The sequence below is a fragment of the Dermacentor silvarum genome, chromosome 3 (genome assembly GCF_013339745.2).
Source record: "Dermacentor silvarum isolate Dsil-2018 chromosome 3, BIME_Dsil_1.4, whole genome shotgun sequence".
NCBI classification, from domain to species: Eukaryota; Metazoa; Arthropoda; class Arachnida; order Ixodida; family Ixodidae; genus Dermacentor; species Dermacentor silvarum.
The window spans coordinates 44,267,863-44,291,803 of NC_051156.1; the positions used below are offsets into that span (position 1 = coordinate 44,267,863).

General features: G+C 49.8%; 2 protein-coding genes across 4 annotated transcripts in view; one reads left to right on the forward strand and one right to left on the reverse strand.

The window, feature by feature from the left end:
• LOC119444321 (fatty acid synthase-like) overlaps positions 1 to 23,941 on the reverse strand; it is a 208,118-nt gene that overhangs the window by 137,086 nt on the left and 47,091 nt on the right. The window contains 3 exon segments of the mRNA XM_049664541.1: positions 13,849 to 13,945; positions 13,947 to 14,039; positions 14,813 to 15,197. Of these exon segments, the coding sequence (XP_049520498.1) occupies positions 13,849 to 13,945; positions 13,947 to 14,039; positions 14,813 to 15,197 (575 nt within the window).
• LOC125943763 (uncharacterized) overlaps positions 1 to 23,941 on the forward strand; it is a 122,050-nt gene that overhangs the window by 17,024 nt on the left and 81,085 nt on the right. The gene's annotated exons all lie outside the window — the stretch shown is intronic.

The following is a 23,941-nucleotide window of genomic DNA, read 5'->3' on the forward strand; positions in this document are numbered from 1 at the left end:
CCTTTTGGCCTACGTGATGCTCCTGCTACTTTCGAGCGCATCATAGACGGTCTTCTATATTTCAAGTAAGCCATGTGCCTTTTCTACCGGAACAATGTTATTGTTTTTTTTCAAAAACAGTGGAAAGCTATGTCACTCGCCTGTTTGTCGTGCTTGATGTTTCTCGCTGTGTTCGCCTTCAGCTTAACTTGGCCAAATGTTGCTTTGGGCATTGTCAAATCTGCGTACTCGGCCATCTTGTTGACGCTGCAGGCGTGCAGCCAGACCCTGACAAAGCCCGTGCGGTTAGTCAGTTCCCTACACTGCGGTGGGCCAAGGACGTCCGCAGTTCTCGTGGCCTGTGCTCCTTCTTCCGCCGTCTTGTCCAGAGCTTCGCAGAAGTAGGCCGCCTTCTCACTATCCTACTCAAGAAGGACGCCCTTTTCACTTGGGGTCGTGAACAAGCGGGAGCCTTTTCATTTCTTGTTTCCATCCCAACCAACGCACCTGTTCCAACCCATTTCGACCCGTCAGTCAGCACAGACGTTCGCACGAATGCCAGCGACCATGGCATAGGCGCCGTCCATGCACAACACCACGGCCTACCCGGCGTGGTCGCCTATGCAGCGGCCTTCAGTCACTGTCCGAGCAAAATGACTCCACCACAAACGCGACTGCTTAGTTCTCGTCCGGGCCATCGCAAATTTACATGATACACCGGAAGAACCTCAAGCCTTCGTAATCTCCTTTACAGACTTCGTCCACATAGCTGCCGGACAGCACCGCGACTCATCTTTGCGGCTGATTACAGACGGTCTCAGCACTTCACAACCTGCCTCTTCCCTACGGACGTTTGTGCTTCACACTGACACCTTACACCGCTACGACGCCCGTCCTGCGATGCGCTCTTGCTTGTCGTTCTCGCGCATCTTCGCTCTGCTGTTTCGGGCCAGCTTCACGATGCACCGACTGCCGGACACTAAGGCGTATCACGCACGTATGGTCGCATGCGCTGGCGCTTCTTTTGGCCTGCTCTCTACCATTCTGTCCCACATTACGTGGCGGCTTCTGACCTCTGCGAGAGACAAAGACGCTAACCTTGAGCCCCTTGGCATCCTTGATGGAGCATTTTTCCAGGTGGTTCCTTGATGTTCTAGGGCATTTTCCCGTGTCAATCACTGGCAATAAATGGGTTGCAGCTGTCAATGACAACGCAACGCGGTATGCTGTGACACGATCACTTCCTACCAGCTGTGCTGCTGATATAGCCAATTTCATTCTTCATGATGTTATCCCGTGTCACGGTGCTTCTCGTCACCTAATCATGGACCACGACCGCTGCTTCCTGTCAAAAGTAGCAGATTACATTCTTCCTTCTCGCTCGACCTACCACAATTTCATCACAGCGTACCATCCACAGACAAACTTACTGAATGCCTCAACCTTGCCTTCACAGCTATGGTTGCAAAATACGTGTCTGAGGACCACTGAGACTGGGACATCAACAATGCCGTTTGTGACATTCGCCTACAATTCTTCCCATCACGACGCAGCTGGCTACACACCTCTTTATCTACTGTATGGCTACAGGCCCCTATTACCCATGGACACTATACTACTTCCTCTAACAGACATCCACTGTCTACGCTGGCGATGCTCTTGCCCGTGCTGACATCGCCTGGCAGGTTGCCCGTGATCGCTTGTCGGCTTCACCTGTTACTGAAAAATGTCTATATGACCACCGACACCGGGAGGTGCACTTCCCTACCGGATCGCAGGTATTCCTGTGGTAAGCGTAACGCCGCGTTGGCCTTTTCCAAAAACTTCTCTCACGTTGCGTTGGTCCCTACCGAGTCATACGCAAAGTCCCAACAAGATCAATGAGATCACTCTGCTAAGTCCCAAGTTACCGTTTGCCGCAATCACGAGTGACATAGTCTATGTCTCGCGCCTTAAACGGTACCACTCCGGTACCAATCCTGCCCTAATGGCCCGGGACGATGCTTCTGCAGGCGGCGAGTAATGCCGCGGGTGGGGATCCTGTGGTCGGTGCTTCGACGATGACATCGGCGATTGTGCGGCTGTGTCGTGTGCACGCGCAACCCTACCATTGCTGCAGCAGTTGTGCGTTTGCCTTGTAAATATATTCCCGCTATATAAATTCCCCCCTAACAATATTCACCGGGAAGGTTTCATTTGCAAAAATTAAATACTGAGCCGGTACAACGCGGGAAATAATTTCAAGTTGAATTTGTCTTAAAGGCCCCCTAAACCACCCTGAGGTCGAAATTTAGTTGTGGATTAGAACTGAGGTTTGAACAGCTCGAATAAACAAGGACACGAAGAAACAAATACCACAAACAAGCGCTGACTGCCAACTGGAAGATTATTTGAAAATCATCAGCCATTTATACCTTTTCCGGCATAGGCATGCGTACCCCAGTCACATGAACATCCGCAACATCAGCAACGTCATAATCGATCATGCAAAAAAGCTATTTCTTTCTCCGACTAGGCGAAAGAGGGAAAACTTACACATTTGTCTCCTTCCTTTCGAATGTGATATGCCTCTATTATTTCTCTTTCCTTCTTACTTTTTTATTTCCCTATGAATTTCGTCTTTTTCAAAATAGGAGCGCATGGACAGTTTTTACAATGTACCGCTTAATGACTTCCATAGCCATTCTTGACGTTATTGTCTTGCTAACGAGCTCTATCATTGAAACACTATTCTGTTTGTCCAATATAATTTCTGCCACAGCTCAGCGGTATTTGATAGATAACGTTGCGCGTGCATTCAGTGAAACCGGATTTATGATCGATGGTGCACAGGCGCTTATTGATCGTTTTCATATGATTGCATATCGATGAAAGCTTACACGGGGCACTCAATCCATGGCAAGTTGTGGGGTTGCAGTTGGGCACGAGTCTACTGCGAACACGTAGCCGAGAGAATTTTTCTAAATGGTGCTGTATTAGCGGATTCACACGCGTTTTATGATCCAAACATGGCCCTCGCTCATTTTGCTCTATACTTTGTTACTCTGCTCGTCGCCTAGTCTCTCCTCCTCGCCGAGCGCTCCTCCAAATGTCACGTGACTACGTCAGCGCCAATACGCTTCTCAAAACACTGTCCACTTCCGGTTCAGGGACGTCCACGCTAGCGGCAAATATACCAACGGCTAACGGGCCTCCAGTGCCGTAGGACGTCTGCTGCGCGAGAGGTGTCCGAAGTACACGGCAGTTCGGCCGGCGCACCGCCCGCAGCACGATCGACGAGCAATCGACGACCGCGAAGCTGCGCACCACCGCCACCGGCGACGAAAACATCGGCTGCAGCTTCTGTTCCAAGTAAAATAATTTCCGCTAGACAAAGCGATGCATAAATTGTACATTTTATAAAAAGCGATATCCACTGTCAAACGTAAAACACGGACGCGACCTCTAATACTTGTCGAGCTAAGCAGCAGTGCACGACTACCGACGGCAGACGACCATGCAGCTAGGCTGTCCTCGCATCGCAGCCGACGGCGCCGCTAATATTCGCGTATTTTCTTCGTTGTGTACAATTATTGCTAAGAGCAACAACAACGGTAAGCAAATATTGCGGCTTGTGAGAGTCGGCGATTCATCCCGAAGCGCCGTCCGCTTTAGCTTTGAAGTGAACCGGAGAAGGCTTAGCCACGATTAGCGGCGGTGAGGCTGCCGCACAAATGGGTCCCGGTCTCATCCTAACTCGCCGTTCGCGAGCAAAACCACCGTCGCACGGCAGCCCACGAATGGCAAATGGCGTGCGACGAGTTACCGTGCCGGTAACGTGGATGGGCCTCAGCCGCGAATTAAGCGCTTCTCGGCTACCTGCTGTTGCTGCCGTGCCCGCCCGTGCTCATGCGAAGCGTGCCGCTATGAACCCTGTGTTGCACGCAGTTCTAAAAAGGCCAACACTGTCGGACTCTGTTCGCGCTGCTAATCAGACCCCTAAGGAAGACTGTGTTGGAAGATGAGCGATTTGGCACTTGCGTGGCGGGACTGTAATTACGACGAGGAAGAGCAGGGAGCGCGGCGTACCTGCTAGCAGACTAACCGGAAGTCGTAGATCCTCGCTCGACCAATCGACATCGTCGCCGCCGTTGACATCACCAGACGCACCCTGGTGACATCACGATTACCACTGGGGATACCGGAAAGGCTCGGAGAGAAGCACGGCATTGTTTTTGTAGCGAGAACTACATTGGCCGTATTCTACATTGGCCGCGACCTGAGCCGTTGCCTAGCAACCACCGCAGCTGGCAGCGCCGCTCGCCGCGCCATCTGGCATGACGTCAGAGGAGAAAGCCGGCGAAACCGCGTTGCAACAACAGAGGAGGAGCCGGCGTTGCATCGTGTATATAGAAAGGTGCGGCTCGGTGGGATTCGTCGGAAGATATGGAAAGTGAGTCGGAGAGACTGAAAGAAGCCAGGACTTCGTCGTCGGAACGAAACCAAGAGGAGGCAGTGAGCCGAGGAGACGGAGGAAGAACGAGCCGCACGCCTCGAGAAGCGTCGTTAGTACGAAGCGGCCAAGCGAGTGGATTCGAATGAGGATAGCACCCGGAACGTGTTCAAGTCACTGCACGACACCCCCTTATCGTCCCGCCTCATGGATCATCGGGCCGTCTTTGTGGCAATTGAGAAACAACAAGATAAAGTATTTCAAAATAAATGCTCTCCACTTTAAAAATGTCTAGTCTGTAATGTAATCATAACTTAACGAGAGAAAACAACCAGACCTAAAGTCTCAGACGTGGGAAGCTAAACGATAAAGATGTAACTGAAGAGAGAGCCAAGCTAAAGAATAAGAGTAACCGTACCTCTCGATACGCAGACCCAGGCGTAACTGAGTTAAGCCAAAGCCAATTCTTTTTATTTTGTGGCGTAACCGCGGCGCGTAGCGGTGCAGCGTTTGGCATCGTTGATCCTGACGGCATTATGAACTCTATGCGCGAGCTTACTTGAAATCTTTAAAAAAATATCGGGGGTGCTTAAGGGCCCTTTAAATGTCGTGGTTTTTGCAGCCCGATGAAATGAAGAGCGAAAGGGAAAAACAACAACGAAGGGTTAGCGAAAGGAGGACAAACACGAGCGCTGCAAGGCATGAGCGCTGTGGTTCGCGTTGGCTAGGCACATACATTAGGAAAAAAGTAAAGACAAACAAAAATAAACACTATTGTTATTGAAATTTGTCGCTTCTGATAGCAGCGAATTTCAATTGAACAACTTTATTGAGGGTCCTGCGAAGTTATGTCGGGGCGGGCCTTAGCCCCGGCCTAGGTTTCGGCCACGAGCCCTTGGGCTCGGGTGGCTTCCTCGGCTCGCTGGACGGCCCAGAGTTGATCTTCTAATGCGGAGCTGAGCAGATCCGCCTCCCAGCGCGCCCTGCGGTTACAGACTGCCTCCTCGTGGTTCTCGTGTATTTCGTCGAGCGAAAAAAAATTAGCGTACCTTGCACTGGACGCGCCATGCTGAAGAGACAGCGGAGCTGATGGGCACCTAGCCAGTTCTGGCTTTTGGGCTAGGCTATGCATTACCAAGTCATCCCCAGAATTTTCCGGAATTTATTTATAATTCATTGATTAGCGATTGATTGGCTATCAATTGACTATTGCAAGGTATTGGCCACGTATTTGGGGTAGGCTAAGCACTACCAAGTCATCCCCAGCATTTTCCGGAATTTATTGATTATTTATCTGTTATCAATTAGCTATTAATTGGCTATCGGCTGTCTATCGCAAAGTATTGGCTACGTATTTTGGCTAGGGTCAGCACTACCTAAGTCATCGCAAGCATTTTGCGGAATTTATTTATTATTGATCCATTATCGATTAGCTATTGATTGGCTATCGATTGACTATCGATGACTGACTAAGCTTAAGTAGTCCCAACGCTGCTTAGCTAGACTTAGCCAGGATCAGCTACGCTACTTTACAGGTGTCTGTCATTGCGCTTGGACCCTTTCTGCACTACCGCCAGTATCGGCCCAAATTTTTTGTCCGCGATGAACGGACTAATGGCCGGCTTAAACAGCTCCGCTGTTAACATCCCGGCTATGCGCTGTCACATCGCTGCCTATGCGCTGTCACAGAAGTGACAAGCCCAAAGAGACAAATCAACGCGACTGAAAGGCTACACAGAACATTCCAACATGCAATTGTTGAAAAACTGGCACTCTGGGGTGCTATGCAGGATGCGCCGAGTTTGGCGAAACTCGGGATCTTCACGAGCTCTGGCGACGCCCCAAGATGAAAGAACTAATGGTAACAAGACAAAGTTTGTCCGTCGGCACGCCTCCAGTTTCATCGGTTTATCTAGATTCACTCTGGGTGGCTATCAACCCTTGGGCGTTGCCATATGGGCGGTCGACAAACTGGGGCTCACGTGATCATACGGTCGGTGCATGGTTGTGCCTTCTTTCACTTGTTTGTCGTTCCACCGAGTGCATTACAGGCGCAAGCAAGTTATAAAATAAATGCATTTAGTACAATAATATTATTGACAGTAATGTGGGTTATAAGCATTTTAAAGTTTACAAGATGTACACTGAATGTGTATTAGACTAATTTGTAGTAAAATACGTTTCGCGTTATACCACGAGGGGACGCTTATCCTCCTCTTTTTTTTTTCTTTGGATTGGATCGGCGCGGCTCGCTACGTACTTTCGCTAGCAATTCCGAGCACCGATTGGTGTGCGCTTGGATTTCTCACTGGGGTTCCCACAGATCGCTCGTTGCTCTTCTCTTTCCTCTGGATTGGATTGGTGCGGCTCGCTACGTGCTTGCGCTCCCATGTCCGAGCACAAATTGGTGTGTGCCTGGTTTTCACACTGGGCTTTTAACAAATTGCTCGTTGCTCGCGCTAAAGTAAGGCTGCGAGACGAAGTGAGCGTCGGCTAGCGCAGAAGTGGTTTGCCGCGCTTACCGTGTAAGCACTCAGGTACGCCGGAAAGCACTCATACAAGGGTCAGAAAACTACGCTTTATTTTCTTTTACTTTGCGATGCACCTTCATACTGTCAAGCGTCGAGTGATGGCTTCTATAAACCGCAGGAAAGAGTCTTTGTACTGGGTAGCCCGAGCGGTCCGTGGCTTCTAACAAACGCAAGAAAGGGTCTTTGCAGCGCACGTGGCCGTTGAGTGCCACCACATCCATCCCACGTGGGACTCCAGCATCGGTGCAGTTACCCTGTACCCATCGCTAACGACGCGGCGCTTCACTTTTTGAGAAGAACTTTCAATTTTTTTTTTGCGTGTGGACGCCCGTGATGGGGTCCGCAAAGTTCACGCTGTGGTTGACTATTTCCCAATGCAGATTGAGGCATAGCCCCAGTCAGTATCCACTAAATTTGTGATATCTTATCTGTATGCGGCCAATTCGTCCACTATGATAATGGTCCCCGGTTGAACATTGGCTGCAAGTAATGGCGCCTAGCATTCGCCGCCGTTTCGTCGGTCGACCTTGATAGTCGCAGCACCCCTCTGGTCGCGCAGAACGTGCCGAAGACCCATGGGCCACCATCTTTAACACTACCGTAATTTTGGCGGCTCAGCGGAAAGTTGTCGCCCGACATTAGGCGGCCTCGGTTGTACTTTTGCTCGCCACGAAGAAGGCACTCGTCAATATGCGCTATCTCCCCGGGGACACCGAGTGGAGGTTGCGCCAGCAGCTTGGCTTTCGCGAACTTACGGGGGTAGTTCCTCTAGTCGGCGATGGCGTGCTCCGATAGAGGAAACAAGTCGCCGGTCATCTCCTTCAACAACCATAGGTCTACGCTTTGGCTCAGGCAGTACGTGAGCCAAATCATTTGCCGCCTCGAGAGGTGGTCGTTCGGACGGCCGAGGCGGTCCGTGTTGGCGAAGTAACTTCCTTCGCCTCTCTGCCCGTGCAGTACATGCCGTACCGTGTAACTGCGAAAACTGATTTCGGCAGCTGTGGCACCAGAAGGCAGCCCGGCGTCCATTCTGAGCCTTCCAATATAATGTGACCGCTTCGCCTGCGCAGGTTGGTTGGTCCGGGTTGAATCCCAGGTGCTCGCAGGTGCCCCAGTACTCCTATGACGACGCCGGACCTGGCATTGCATGGCTGGGGCGCGGTGGACGGACAGCGCTTGAAGCCGGAGAGAGCCGAAGCGATCGCACAAACTTTACCTCCGCAGCCTAGTCACACCAGCCTGTGCTCGAAAAGCACAATTTGCCCGCCACGCTGTCTCCGCAGACGACGGCCTTCGCCTAACACGTCACACAGCCAGCGCACTGACGTTTTGCAAAGGCAAAAATGACGCTGAAACTCTACGTCGGTCATGTAGGGGAACAGGTCGAGATGGTCGTATTGACGCTTACTGCCGCTGGATGCGAAGACACAGGCTGCTGCTGCCGCCGCCATGTTCACGAGTTCAACTCGAGGGGGGTTTCGCGATGTACGAGTTTGGCACGAGTTCGCCTGTCAATCAAAACCATAGGTCACGCCCCGCGCGAGGCATGTAACTCTTGTGCGCGCCCACCACGGTTGGGCCACGCCCAACTTATTTTTCGGCAACAGCGACGCCGTCCGGAACTGAGAGGCGTTAACAATCTTGACCGGCGACATAAAACACGCACAACGCACTGTCGTCGGTGATGTACTGAGCACCGCTATCAAAAAAAAAAAAAAAAAAGCGTCGACTTTCGCGGGCCTATGCATATATCTTCTTGGGCTGTGATGGCCCCACAACACGGTTGATTGCCTGCATTGTGGCGATGTAGCGCAAAGAAAATAATTATCGGCAGGTCACTGTAGCTGCTTGCAAGGCGTCAATGCGCCGCGGTGGACGACGATCGTGAGCAGTGCGTAGTGTTTTCCAACGACAACGTATCGCAGCTGTCATTTGAGATGGCTGCTCTGTCATTAAGTGATGTATCGGACCCGCAGTGTCGCAAACACGGTCAGCGGTCAGCGCAAACGCACCCAGTGCGATGGCATTTTTTCATCACAAGCACAACACACTAAACAATTGCAACACCTTCCTGCGTTCGAAGTCTAATTTTCTAACTGTACACAAGAGCCCTCACCCGCAAAAATGCGATAACTGCGCTGTCGTTACGATTTCCACCTGCGATCGCTGTTAGCTCAGCAGCAGAGGCAATCGGCAAGCACATTGGAGTGAACAACACACTCAAATTCTGCGTACATGCGCACGGAGGCACCTTCACTGGGCAAGCGGTGACAAGCGATGCATCGCTTTGCAAGCATCGCGGAGACTTTGCGCACGCAGATAAACTGGTGCATTTTCACTGTGCTGCGTCACTACGGACCCTACAATACCGCACATCAATTTTGCAGCGACAGCCGTTGCCCCCATCTCTATGGCTAGAGTGTCGTTTCAGTTGGTAAAGCGGCGCCCTAATTGCCGCCCCAGTGAAAGCACCTGCGGTGAACAGCCATGCCGCAGCGTTGCGTTGCCATTCCCCTATAATAGACAGTGAATGGACAGATCATTGTCATGACTGACTTTATGCGTTATTATCGCATCGATTTTATCGAGAATAGCACTGCAGCGCCCCCGGCGACTGCTCCCCGTATATCAACTCCCTCGTGCGCGCGAGTGCGACCCTCTAGAATTTATCCGCTTGTAAGCTTTCGCCTCACTGTCGCCACTCGCGGCAAAAATGTGCAAAATTTATTAATTCACTCGATGTCCGTTTGTCATCGCAAATGTATAGCATTCAAAACGAAAAACCGATACTTTAAGAAATAAAATGTTTGTTATTTTATTTGCTGTATTTCAATGTATTCCATTGAGGGAAAGTGTAGGTGCAAGAATGCACCTCATGTGCCCTGTTCGCATTCGACGGAGGATAGAAAGATAATGCTCGAAAGAGGAGGCACGCCCTTGACGCGCCCGAGAAAGGCGTGGCAAGCGGCTCACGGCAAGTGTACAGATAGACAGCGGGACAGTGACGGTATTGCTAAATTGCGATAATACGTTGATAACAATACGCGGCGCTGGCGCGTTTTGTTGCAGTCCTCTGTGCTTGAAGCGCGGAAGCACTGTGCAGCGCAGGGTGCGCTCATGTTGTCATACGCGGCTTTATCTCGACATTTCTTTTTGCCTGCTGTTATTGCACCTTCCTTACTATCTCCCTTCACTGACTGCCATCGAGCAAACTCGGGTAAAACTCGGGCGAACGAGAAACTCGGTGCATCCTGCATAGCACCCCTGCTCTTGTTTTCGGGACCTTTGCTTGCAAGGCAGCGCGACGGCCAAGGTCGACGATAAAGAACCAACGCTTCATAAAAGCGACACTAACGAGAAATATTTGCCGGTTTCTACACTGAGGAGCATTAGGATAAGTTTTCGTTGATGTTTCCGCAAATGCTATATAAACGCTATGCTAATGTAGCGTTAATTATCGGAACCGTTACAGAAAAAGGTGAATAAGAAGTGATATCTCACGTTAATGAAGTGGTAATGACGAACTTAGGGTAATGGCATGGTTTAGTCAGGCCACCATTTGTTTAACGCTGAGTACAAGCTTTCGTCGAATATTTGGCTGTTTACTTGCTTGCTTCCTTAGAAAAGGACGCTTACCCACTGGTGGTGGAACGATGACCATTGAAACACAACGGGAGTGACGAGGACAAAGTGACAAGGATGACGGCGGAATGATGATGATGACACCGGCATGACCACAATGGACGCCGACTAAGTATCAAGGAGTAACGATGATAGATTGACGACGGGAGTGATGACGACAGAGTGGCGATCGCGGAACAATGACGACATAACGACGATGGCTTGAGGACAACGGCAAGCAAGCAGCGAAATGCACATGGCGGGTTTTCGCTTCTTTGGTGAATTATTCCCTGCGATTTTCACCCGCCCCCTTTGCCTTTCCAGCTGCATCCCCCTGAGCGTTGCACCTGGGGCGCTCCATTCTCTCCCCCCCCCCCCCTTCTAGTAACACCTTTGCTTGGCATCACTAAACTGTTAAGGTGACAGCCTTATATGCCCACTGAATAGAAAAATCCAGCGAGCATCGGGCGTTAACATCCGATGGCAAGAAAACCCACGTGCCAAGTAACGGCATCACGTTCCCAGCAATGGACCTTCTGCGGCTCGTCTTGCGAAATCCTGCGGTGAACTGCCATGGCGTTGGACATACCCCATTTCCCACACCCAAAACATTTACTTTGCCCAATTATAAAATTAATTTCACCGACGCTCAAAACCGACCTAGCCCACTCCCAAAACTTACTTGGCCCACCTCTAAAATTTGGGTGGCTCACACCCAAAATGTCTTTGCCCATTTCGAAAACTGAGTTGACCCACGTTCAAAACAGACACGGTCTACTTCCAAAATTGACTAGGTCCACCGCAAAAATTGGCTTTGGTGAACTCGAAAATTGAATTGACCAACGTTCAAAACTGATTTGACCCACTCCAAAAATACTTAGCCCACACCCAAAATTTAGGTGGCCCACACTAAAATTCTTTACCAAATTCGAGCACTTGATCATGTCATGTGACAGTCCCGTGACCAAGTAAGAACCTTAAGTTGCAAGGTCCCATGACCAAGTGATGACGTCATGTGACAATGTCACATGACATGGACGTTAGAATAGTATAGATGTCGATATAGCCAACACGTCCAGAATACTTTCGTAGTCAATGCACGTAAGGGGACTTAAGTGCCTCTGAAACTTTTACAGCGAAGCTGTTAAGGGCTCACTGTTCGATGGTCGCGTCCCCGGCAATAGAAAAAACTCTTCATTGGCCGTATGCTGCACGTGCGAGTGAAAGCGCGCGAACGCACAGCAGAGATCAAACGCGACGTCCCAGTGGAAGGGGAGCAGTAGGCGAGTAGGGCATCGAGGCACCCTCGACAGTGTGTGTGCGTGCCCGCTCGCCCACTGCGGCGCATGCACGCCGCCCTGCCGGCTTCGACCGCCTGTGCCGCTGACTCTCTCTCTGGGATCTCACCCGCCTCTCTCCTAACAATGTCGACAACGGCGTTTAGCCGTTCCGTCACGTACACACGAGCGTTTTGACAGCGATTGTGTGCGGTCACACAAACAACGCGCACAACTGCTGTCGACGGCGGATTAGTTTTGCCCGCGTTCGCACCGAACGTGCGCGGCGTTGCTGACGTGTTTATGAAGAACGTGCCAGCCTTTGCCGTACCCCATATAGCGGTGTACCGTAGCGACCATAAGGCCATGGTCCCCGTGGTCACTAAATAGAGGAAAAACACCGGATCATATATATTTCTTATTCTTTAATATCTCAAATAACCAATTACACCATCACATCTTAATAGTCATAATTGAAAATACACAATGCCCACCATAGTACAGCTTCGCTGGCTTCCATCTCCACCCCAGTGTAAGGGCTCACAGTTTTTTGTATCGGGCCAATCTCTAAACTTACATATGTCCAATTTCCATTCTTTCTTTTCTGCAGCCTTCGCATACTACCACTGTTCCTCTCAGCTAAATGCGCATGGTGCCTTTTCGCTTCTTTGACAAAAAACGCTTAACCTTGCACTCGGCCGCGCAAGCCTTGAAATAGCGAAGCTGGGCGATCGTAGCCCAGCATTTTCTGGAAGTGAGCGCGTACTTTTTATCTTATTAGTCATGATGATGATAATGTTTTTCACGCACCTTGGACTTACGGTCATCGCTGCGCGTTGCTTAGCGCAGCTTGCAACACCGACACCGCGTTTCAATGCCGACAGCGCGTTCCACCACGTTGCAAAGCCGACAACGCGTTCCAGCAGACCCGCTCCATGAATGCGTCTCTCTCTCTCTCACTCTCATTTTCCTTATCTCATTTCCGAGCAAAGCGCGCAAAACCTCTTCTTCACCTCGCAGAGCATTGGCACGAGCGCGTGCGAACGCACCAGCTGTGGAGGAAGACGACGACGCTCGAGCGCAATCATATGGATGCATGCCAACCAAGGCTCTACATCTACATCTATGAATGCATGCTCTGCAAGCGAGGCTGCAAGCTTTGTGGTTACGACGCTCGCCTTGGGACTATGGGTACGCGGGTACAAATCGCGCCATGGCAAGAAAGTTTATTTTCTTTTATTTGTTTCGTCATTGCTGATGGTGATAGCTTCTTGATACGAACCACACATTACGGCTCGCTTGAACATAATCCCTGTTAATAATTCTGTGCGATTTCACCACCTCCCCTTTCGCTACCGTCGCTGCACCTTCCTGAACGCTGTCCCCCCACCTCGCCTCTTAACGAGACCACTGCTTGACATAACTAACCTATTGTATAGGGCCCATCGCTGATCTCCGTAAAAGTTCACGCATATACTCTAAATAGCAGTAAACTCATGTTTTGGCACCCGACTTTCCCGCTCTCATCCTACGCATATAAAATGGCACGAGCATAGAGCGAGCGCCTCAATGTAGGAGCACCGGCGTTCAAGTCGATGACATGGCGGATTCTATAAATAAACTTCAAAGAAGTTTCACAGGAATTGAGAACAATTGTCAAGAATCTCAGCAGTAGAAGAAGCCACACGTAGTATGGCGGTGCGACGATTCCGCGTCAACTGGCAGTATGAAATTGAGAAGCTCAATAAAAGCATGCGGTGACGTCGAGTAGCGGTTTTTCTGTTCTCATTATTTCGTGGCACGTAAAAATTTATACATGCACGTTTATATTTCTTAGGTATATGAATTGACATTTATATCTCGGGCACAGCAATATATTTTCCATTTGCTTCGAAGAAGCACCCACGCTGTGGGCCGCATTGGCCACTTCGGGCATGGAGAAGAAGGTTCTTAAATAAAATAAAAAATTGCGTCCCGCCTGCCAAAAGAAGAGCTTTGATGTGCTTACCGACAGCTGCCATAGCTCCTCTAGGCAGGTTACCCATGTCGACGCAGCGCCCTCGCCAGTAGGCCGACAGTACGGTCTGCTCGGCTGTCAGACATCCAGTCGGCATAGGCACAGCCGATCTCTCCCATCGAGTGGCCCACCATGCCGTCTGGCCTAATTCCCAAAGCAAACAGCACATCCACGAGTGCCACCTGTACACGAAAGAAGAATGCAGTCCCATGAAACCTTATCTTTAGCCTCAAGCCAATAAATTGCAATGACCAAGTGCCTGTGTGGCCTTGCTTTTCTCTAAAGAATGATCGAGAATTGCGCCAGCGCCTTCGTATGGCACAAAAAACTGACGTCCATGGGGCTGTCTCCCAAGCTACAAGGTTTATATTTAAATATATTTGGATAACTGTGATAATAAACAAACTTCCTAAAGGTTACGGAATCTTGGCTAGCTCGTTAGTCTTAGATATTATCGGATGGTCATTCGCATCAGTCTGTCATAATTTTTGTGCTATTCATTCGTACCGTAATTCAAATCAAAGGCGTCAAAAGCTTTACTCTCTTTTTTTGCATTAGAGATGACTGCACCACACAATGTGCAAGCGTCATGCAATAACTTGGGCATGTAACCACGTTTCCCTTTTCTTTAATATTTATTTCCTGGAAATAAGTGCCCTACAGAGGGTTTCTAGTGGCAACTTTCTCGGATAAACACCGCTGTATCTCATCAATCCTCTTCATGTTTTTGTGACTTATAATTCTTAATGCGGCTGCCAGCCGAGGTACACGAATCCTGCTATGTGCGCAAAGCTCTTATTTGTTTAAAATGTAAGAACGCGTTTACCAAGCATTGACTTGTACTATTTCGTCAAGAAAGCGCTCAGACTTCGTGTCTGCAATTTAGGGCATTTCTTATGAGAACGTGTGCATCATTTGAAGCATATTTGCAATAAAAATTCCAGGCCAAACAAACCTGAATAGCTGCAATACATCCGTACAGGGATGCGACGGCCTTATCCTCGTTGTCGAATATTACCAGGTCTATGAGGTCAATGCCAAATTGCTTGAGGAGCTCGTGCGACTTCTGGATTGAGCGCGCAAACAAGTCAAAATGCATCATCTGCTGTGCCATGCCTTTCCACTGACATCCAACTCCAGAGAAAACAAACCACAGGGGTCGCTTCGTCGACTGAGCTTCAGCCGCGGCTTTGATGACTTCTTTTCCGGAACCATCCACGGGAACCAAGAGGTAGCCTCGGAATGGAAACTGCGTTACACTTGGTTGGCCAACAAGGTTTATCAGAGCGTACGTGGAATCCGGGTAGGGTCCCTCGGCACCCACCCGGTCCATAGTTTGCCTGTAATTAAAAGAAACAAAAATTATAAATACGAGGAATAAAAATTTTCCCGGTGACATGAAATAACTTTCTATTCTAGCAAATTTGTTATGCTGATTGCCGATCTCAGTTCTATAGACCGTATTGTGGGCGAGTGCCACCATTCAAAAGACTGGCGCTGCCAGGGAGCGTCACGTGGCATAAGGCGCCTTGTGAGTACAATTGCGGCGTCGGCGGCATCGAAAGTAGAGGATCGTTCTCAAAGCGTATGTTTAGCAATGGAAGGAAAGCCTTAGCCACGCTATGATTTGCTCCGATTCCTAATGAGAAAAAAACTCAGAGGACATTGACTCGTCACCGAATGCATACATGGCTCCGTGGGCGAGGAAGTACTTGGGTGCATTGCGTTTTCGAAATGCTAGGGAAGCGTTTCCTACCACGATGATTGCTTTTATTGCGATAGCAATTATATGGTCACTGCGGGCGCATTTCTGACGCCGCCGTTGTCGTCAGCTGTAGGTGCGAGAGAAAGCGTGCGAGGGCGAGGGTGAGCCGACGATGGCGGCTCAATACCGCCTGCGCAAGGGAGGTAAGGTGGAAGGAAGCACGCCGTCTTCCGTCGCGCACAAGGCTCCGAGGGGAGGGGATAGTAGAAGTAGAACGCCGTTCTACTCCGGCGTTCTGCTTTTGCGCAAGGTGAAGCGCGCGCCGCCGCGCGGACCCTATTTGAAAGCGATATGCGATGGGGAACAGAGTGCGCCGTGTGCTGAAAGCTTCGTGTGCGCTGTGTTTTCGTCGCTTAGTTCACGTTGATGCGAGAGGCAGCATGAAGGTCAGTTCGCTCGGTGCAGCTGCCGCGCTTCCTCGCTCCAACGTTCTGACAGCGAGGTTCCGCGGTCATCGTGCGAGGTGTGTTCATGCTTGCTTGTGCCTGCGTGGCACCGTGCTTCTTAATTTATTTACTGAGCTTATGTTTAAATGTTTATCCCGCCAATAAAAGTACTATCCTTACATGCTTAAAAGTTTATCCCGCCAATAAAAGTACTATCCTTACTTCGTATGGCTCTCTAGTAATACTACGGCTGTCTACGACTTTTGGACGACACTACCACTTTTTTTTCCTATCAATTGCTCATATTCAGCGACATTAAGCCTATAGCACCGTACAAATGCGTGAGCTACACGTTTATACCAGAACAAAACAAAAGTGAAACTGTGCGGAAAAGGGACAAAAGTGGGCAGAAGGGTGCCTTGTCCTGTCCTCTCTTTATTGTCCAACGCTCCTTGTTGCTTTTCGTGCTGCATAAAGCCGCACACTAAGCGTAAAATATAGACGTGTTGGTATTCTAATGAGTTTGATTTATTTATTTGTTGAATTGTGAAGGAAGAGAAAGAACAGGAGCTCACGGCGCGGACTTTCGATACATGTGCTCCCACTACAACGTAAGATTCCCGCGGTTTGCCACTTTGAAACTCCAGAACGGTTTGCGTCAATCAACGGAGCTCGCGAAGTGGCATCCATAGAGACCACCCGCAACTCCGTGAGTCACTTCTTGACTGCTTTACTTTTGCTGAAATTAGCAAAGCGGTGTCCGCCGAGCTGGGCCTACTGAGGTTCACCAAGTTTCCTTCCCCGAGGCCACGCGCCTTGCGCCTTGGTCACGCGCCTCGGGCCCGTGCCCGATCTTCGGGACGGAGCTTCGTACATCGTGGCCCACGTGCCCGTCCTCGACGCTCTAGGATGGTTTAGCACAAGCATGTAACCACCGAAAGAACTGAACATGCAGGAAACGAGAGGGACGAAATGAATGTTGAAGCTTGCTTCGATGCAAACAGTGGACGAACGATCGGGACTGAGAACATCTGGCAGCAAGTAGGGAGGAGGTAAAAAACGGGCAAATGAGGAAAGCACTGGAGCGTGCGCAAGTCCAACAGGCAATGAACAACCTGAAAACCAAGCAGAAAAGAGCAACGCGCAAGACTTGAGGAAATACGCCACCGACGCAGCCAACAAGAAAAATTACAGGCTACCACCACGTGCCGGAAGAAGACAGAGAAGTCATCTATCGATCACAACCTGGAATGCAACTTTCAAGGTGGTCAGTATTAGCAATCACATGTGCCTTAGCCAGGGCAAGCAAGATGAACCCCGAAGCATTCCGAACAAAAGTTACAAGTACAATGGAGTGACAATCTCATCATAGCGAACACTCCGGACAATGACGTCGCTTTCGAAGTCCTACCAAACAATAAAACCATCCAGTTGGACGGAACCAACTACAGCCTGACCCCATACATCAAAACCCTGTCCGAAGCATCAATGGTAGTCATACATGGCCTAATATCTGGAATGACAGCAGAACAACTACTGAAAATGGTGCGAGCAGACGGATACAAAATTCTCAGCGCCTGAATGCTGGGAAGGTCGACTTCGGCCACTATTTACTTTCACGGCCCGCATGTGTCATTCTACGTAAAAGTAGAGGGAGCCCAGATCAGAGCCGACCATACCGGAACTCAGTACAGCACTGTAAAACAAGCGGAGACCTAGGACACAGGCAGGACATCTGCCCGCAACCAAAACCCAATTTCTGTTACAAGTGCTGTCAGGCCAACCAACCAGCTGATCGTCACTGCAACCCCATATGCAAGATCTGCAACCATCGTCACGAAACTGTTGGAAAAGACTGCAAGAAAAAGCTAAAACTGGCACCCCCTCCCCTATATGTGAGGAATCAACCACACAAAGTACAACAACAGGCAGCAGAAGTCACCGCTGTCCTGGTCCAGCCACTCCAACTTGCACTTCCCACACACTCTCTCGGGAACTATGGTTAACCTCATCCCCAGCACACCTTAAGGAAGATCCATATTTAGGGGAAGACTACGCTCCCTATCGAGGTCAAGGTCAAGACCAAGATCAAAGAAAAGTGTTAGCTATGCAGAAGCTACTAGTGACAGCTCCACCGCCTGATCTCGGGGACCCACAACACAAACGCCGGGGGAACACGATGTCGAGAAGCTCCCCAAGGAAATTGAAAACCTAAAACAAGTGAACAATGAGTTGGTTAGGAGATGCAAGGACCAGCAAACCTTCACCAAGCAACTTGAAAACATGGAAAAACGACTAGAAGTAAAGCAGGTCGCCAAGCTCCAAGCAGTCCTCGAACCTATCCTGCAGCAGCAACAGCAACAGGCCATTGAGGCCCTCACGGCAGCAGGCAGTCAACTCAAGGTAACCCTCGACAGGCTCATCGTCCATGTCAACAAGACTTTCGCCGAAATTGGGGAAGGCACATCAGCTTCGGAGAAAACCTATGAGCAAGGCTGAAAGAAGCCAAGGTACACTACCAGAGAAGCCCGCATGAGCGAAACTATGGAAAACCAAGATGGACAGCACACCGCAGGATAAGAAACAACAAAAGCAAACAAGAATCAAGATATAGCAATGGAACTGTAGATCCATCCGAACCAAAAAAAAACAGATCCTGCTACAACTAACTACTCAAGAAAATCCGGACGTCATAGCCCTGCAAGAAACCCAGACAGAGAAAATCAAAATCAGAAGATACGAAACTCACATAGCAGAAGGGAGGAGCCGCACAGCAATCCTAACACAAAATCTACTTGTCGCGCAACAGCATCAGATTAACAATGAGATCGAACACACATTTGTGGAAATATTTCTTTCTAGGAAGATGGACCTAAGCCTTTTTATCCTTAAGTTTATAGCCCTCCGAGGGATTGTCCCGCCAGCTTCGATGCCATCCTGAGAGAAGTGAAGAAGTATGCTAGAGGGCACAAGATCGTGGTGTTGGGAGACTTTAACGCCTACCACACACTTGGGGCTATCACAAGACGGACAAAAAGGGAGCAAATGTCCACGACACAGGACAATATCATCAGCTAACATTATGGAACGACCCGCACACCTCTACTAGAATTGGAAACAGTGTATCCAGAGACACTAGCCCGGATCTCACCTTCACAGCGGGTATACCCCAAGTGAAGTGGACAAGACTCGAAGAAACCCTGGGAAGCGACCACCACGTGGTACAGACGGAAGTCGCTTGCAGGAGAGCACCCATAAAAATAGATAAGGCAAAAATCACGGATTGGACCACTTTCCGTAATGAAGAGCCCACACCAACTGCCGAAGAGTTAGAAGAATCGACCAAATCCACCATAGAAAGCTAGAAAAATACACCAAGGAAATTTAACTGACCACGAAAATACCGGCGGTGGACACCCACCTTCTCCACCTGTGGGAAGCTCGTAGAATCCTTACCGTAGATGGAAGAAACAGAAACGTAACAGAGTCCTGAAAAAACGCATTGCGGAATTGACCAAGCGAGCTGAAGAATACGCCGACCAATTAGAAAGGCAGAACTGGAACCAAATGTGCGACAAACTTCAGGGAACTCTAAGCAACCGCAAGACATGGAACATCCTGAAGTCGCTGTTAAAAACTAAGGAACCTAAAAGTAAATCGAAAAAGAACCTCACAAAGCTGCTCGGGAATTACAGAGGCTCAGAAGACGAAATCTTGGAAGAAGTACAGAAGAAGCTGACAGGAGGCACACATGCCACATCAATCTCGGGAACGCATCTAGATTGCACAGGCAAACTAAATGAAGACTCGATCGCCCATACACACAGGCAGAAATTGAAGTGGCGCTGGCAAAGCTCACCCGAAACACTAGCCTAGGCAAAAACCGGATAGACAACAAGATACTCCGAAACCTAAGCAAGACCCTGGGAGAATACCTCCTAAAGACCATCAACGAACACTAGGCAAGTGGAATAATTCCAGAAATCTGGAAACACGTGGAGGTCATCATGACCTCGAAGCCAAACAAGCCACTGGGTATAGGAAACATGTGACCCATATCCCTAACGTCATGCGCAGGTAAGCTGTACGAGTATATGGTCCTTAACAGACTAACTCCTTACTTGGAAGAAAACGGGTACACTCTCGACTACATGTATGGATTCCGCCCCCACTTATCGACTCAAGACATCTTACTAGAACTGAAGGAGGCAAACATCGATCATCTAGGCAAACACAGCAAGAGCGCAATCCTGGCCATGGACGTGGAAGGAGCCTTGGACAATGTCTCTCATGAGGCAGTGTTGAAGAACCTTCAGGATACCCACTGTGGCGAAGGAATATACCGCTACGTACGCGCCGCCGGCCCAAGCCTACCGGCGAATGGCGCTAATGTGAGGAAATACTCCTGTATACGCAAGACGGCACCTGTTCTCCCCGAGTCCCGAAGATAAGCATCCTCGGCATGCATATAGCAGCCAACGGGTCAAACGCAGAAGCTATCCGCAACAACGAAGGCAATGTTACAGTGGCTACCCGCCTAATAAAACGCATTACAAACAAGCGCACGGGCGTGAAGGAGGACAGCGTCATGCGCCTCATACACTCCTTCCCAATCAGTCACATTACTTATGTGACTGCCTTCCACAACTGCAATGCCACCGAAAGGGAGAAAGAAACTCAACATCCTTATACGCAAGACTTACAAGATCGCCCTTGGCCTATCAGAGTCCACGAGCACTTCTCGTCTGCTACAGCTGGGGGTACACAACACGCTTGAGGAAATCGTGGATGCGCAAAGATCCTCGCAACTCGAACGCATGTCCCTGACAGCCACGGGTCGGTACATCCTGCAGAAGTTTCGCTTCAATTACCATTTCCAACACGGTAAGAAACAGGCCATTCCACCCGACATCAGCGACACGCTGATTGTCGCCGCTATCCCTCGGAACGTGCACCCCGAACATAACAGGGGCCGTCGCCAGGCCCGTGCCAAGGCACCGCTGCGCTCGTTTGGTGGGAAGACGACTGCGCGCGTCGTAGACGCGGCAGAGTACACACAAGAGCACCGTTTCACTGCGGTAGTCGTAGCCGATAACTGCCGGCTTACGCACGCTTGTAGTGTCAGCACGGAATACCCAGAAACAGCGGAAGAGGTGGCAATTGCCCTTGCGTTTACCGACACCCTCTGCGAGGCAGTTCTTAGCGACTCACAAACCGCAGTTCGTAAGTACGCGCGGGGGCGCATTTCCTCCGCAATTCTTCAGATCCTAAGGAAAGCTGGTCGACAGCACTTCGATAGCACCGCAATCATGTTTTTGCCAGCGCACATCGCCACCCCCACCGACGAGGGCCCCCCTAACTTGAATGAGGTGGCACACCGCTCTACGCGAGAACTAACCTGCCGCACAGAGTCAGAGACACCCTCTTCGAATTCGGACCTCCTGGTGCGAAACACGCCAGAACGCTTCGTCAAATATTACGATATCACCAAGCACTACCAGTTAGACAGGAGGATATTGCCCCCATCTCACCCCAGACTGAAACGTCGCCAGGCAGTCGCCTGGCGACAACTGCAGACACACACTTTCCCCAGTCCGGTACGATTGCGGTACATTTTCGCCGCGAAATACCCGAGTGCTCTTTGCAAGTTATGCCAGGCAAATAGAGCGACACTCTCGGACATGTTGTGGGAGTGTCCTGCAATAGCAGCGAAAATGGCAGTAGCTCCGGAGGCTCTTGCGTCGAAGTGGGTCGCCGCTCTGCAAAGCTCCAGCATTAAGATACAAGAGTGGGCAGTCCAGCGGGCCCGGGAGGCGGCGACGAGGCAAGGCCTCGAAGTCCCCTCATAGGAGACCGGAGACCGGGTCGTTAAACTTCGCCGGATTTTAATAAAGTTGTTCCCATCCATCCATCCATACCGCTACGTACAAAACTTCCTGACCAGCAGAACAGCGACAGTAGGCACTGGGCAGCCTGAAATCGGACAAGTTTGAGATGGACGAACAAAGGAACTCCGTAAGGCTCTGCCACCTCGCCTCTTTAATATAGCCATGCTGAAGCTACCAGATATATTGCACAGAATAGAGGGGATAAGACAGGCCCTCTATACCGATGACATCACCATCTGGTCAACAGGCGCATCCCCAGGAAACCAACAGGATGCACTTCAAGAAGCGGTGGATCGTACAGAAAACTACCTCAAAGGTTGAGGGCTTGCGTGCGCGCCGAAAAAATCACAGCTTCTAATACTAAAAGCGAGAACCAAAGGAAGACCGCCAAAAGGTGAAATCTCTGATCCAGAACTCTGTTCTTAATGGAGTGCGAATTTCTAAAATATAGTCACTCAGAATACTCTGTCTACATGTGCACAAGGACGGATCAGGCGCGGTCACCCTACCTAAACTGCAAGGAACCATCACGCAAGTAGTACATTTGGTACATGAGTAGCAAACAGAAGATACGGCTTGAAAGAACATGATGCAAGCAGAATCATTCAAGGCCTCATCTTCAGCAGAATCAGCTACGGCACCCCTTACTTAGAGCTAAAGAAAGTAGAAATCGAAAAACTGAACGTCCTCATCCGAAAGGTCTTCAAGATTGCCATTGGGATCTCCGAATTCTCCTCCACACAGCCACTATTCCGCTTATGCCTCCACAACACCTGGGAGGAGCTAGTCGGAGCTCACAAAGTTAACCAACTCGGACCTCTCAAACTTACTGAAACAGGAAAGGCAACACTAAGAAGATTAGGGTATACTGAATCTATGCGACTACGCGACGAGAAAAGGACAATCCCAGAGACAATTCGACAGTACATCTCTGTTGCCCCCATGCCTAGAAATATACATCCAATCCACCATAAAGGAAGAAGCAAAGCCAGAATAGAGACTCTCCGAAAAACCTATGACCAAAATCGGGCCACACGATACACCGACGCAGCGCAATATACAGAAACTCCGACCCATGCGATCAGTGTCGTCGGCAGCAAGGGCAAAGAGAGAACGGCCGCTAGCATCTTAACAATAGAAATAGATAGGGTAGAAGAAACAGCAATAGCATTGGCAATCTCAACCTGTGGGGAGGGAGCAACAATACTTACAGACTCACAAGCAGCTTGCCGGAATTTTCAGAAAGGGAGAATCTCCAGGCATGTCCTACAAATCTTCAAAGAAACGGCAAAGAACCTACCAGAAACATACATCGTTTGGACTCCGGGGCACGAGTTCCTACTGGGGAATGAGGCAGCCGACGCCTGCGCCTAAGCTCACGTTCACCGGGCTTTCTCAGCGGACGCACCAACGAGAACGAATGAAGTCCCGAAAAAGTACAGCGACATTCTGCAACACTATAAGCTAGACAGAAGAACTTACCCGCCACCTCACCCCAGCCTAACATCGGAAGAGGCAGTAATCCTGAAGAAACTGCAAACCAACTGCTACGTCCACGGTATTGCACCGAATCGCGCCTACCCAGCATTCATACTTCGGCATGTGTACTGTGATGTTCCAGGCACCCTATGCCATATGGTACGAGGATCTGCCAGAAAACATGGCACCATAGACACTCACACACTAACTGAATAGCAGTGGGAGGCCAAGCTATCAGACCCGTAGCCAAAGAGACAGCGCAGCCTCATCGAACAGGCACTGGAGATGGGCCGCGGCTACCTGGTATAAGGAGGCCGTCCACCCAGGGCGCAGACGGCGCTTGCTCATAATAAAAGTTTATACTGCTCTCTCCAATTCTGAAAATATTCTTATTGTCGTTAAAAACCTCATTCGGTATGCTTAAGTGGTGTTATCTGAATAGGCGGGCATTACTTGCACGGCAAATCGCCATTACCAGGCAGACATATTGACAATATTCATGCCTACTACGTCAAACAATATGTGGCACTGGGAATGTGCCGCTATTGAATAGCAAACTTTCTTTT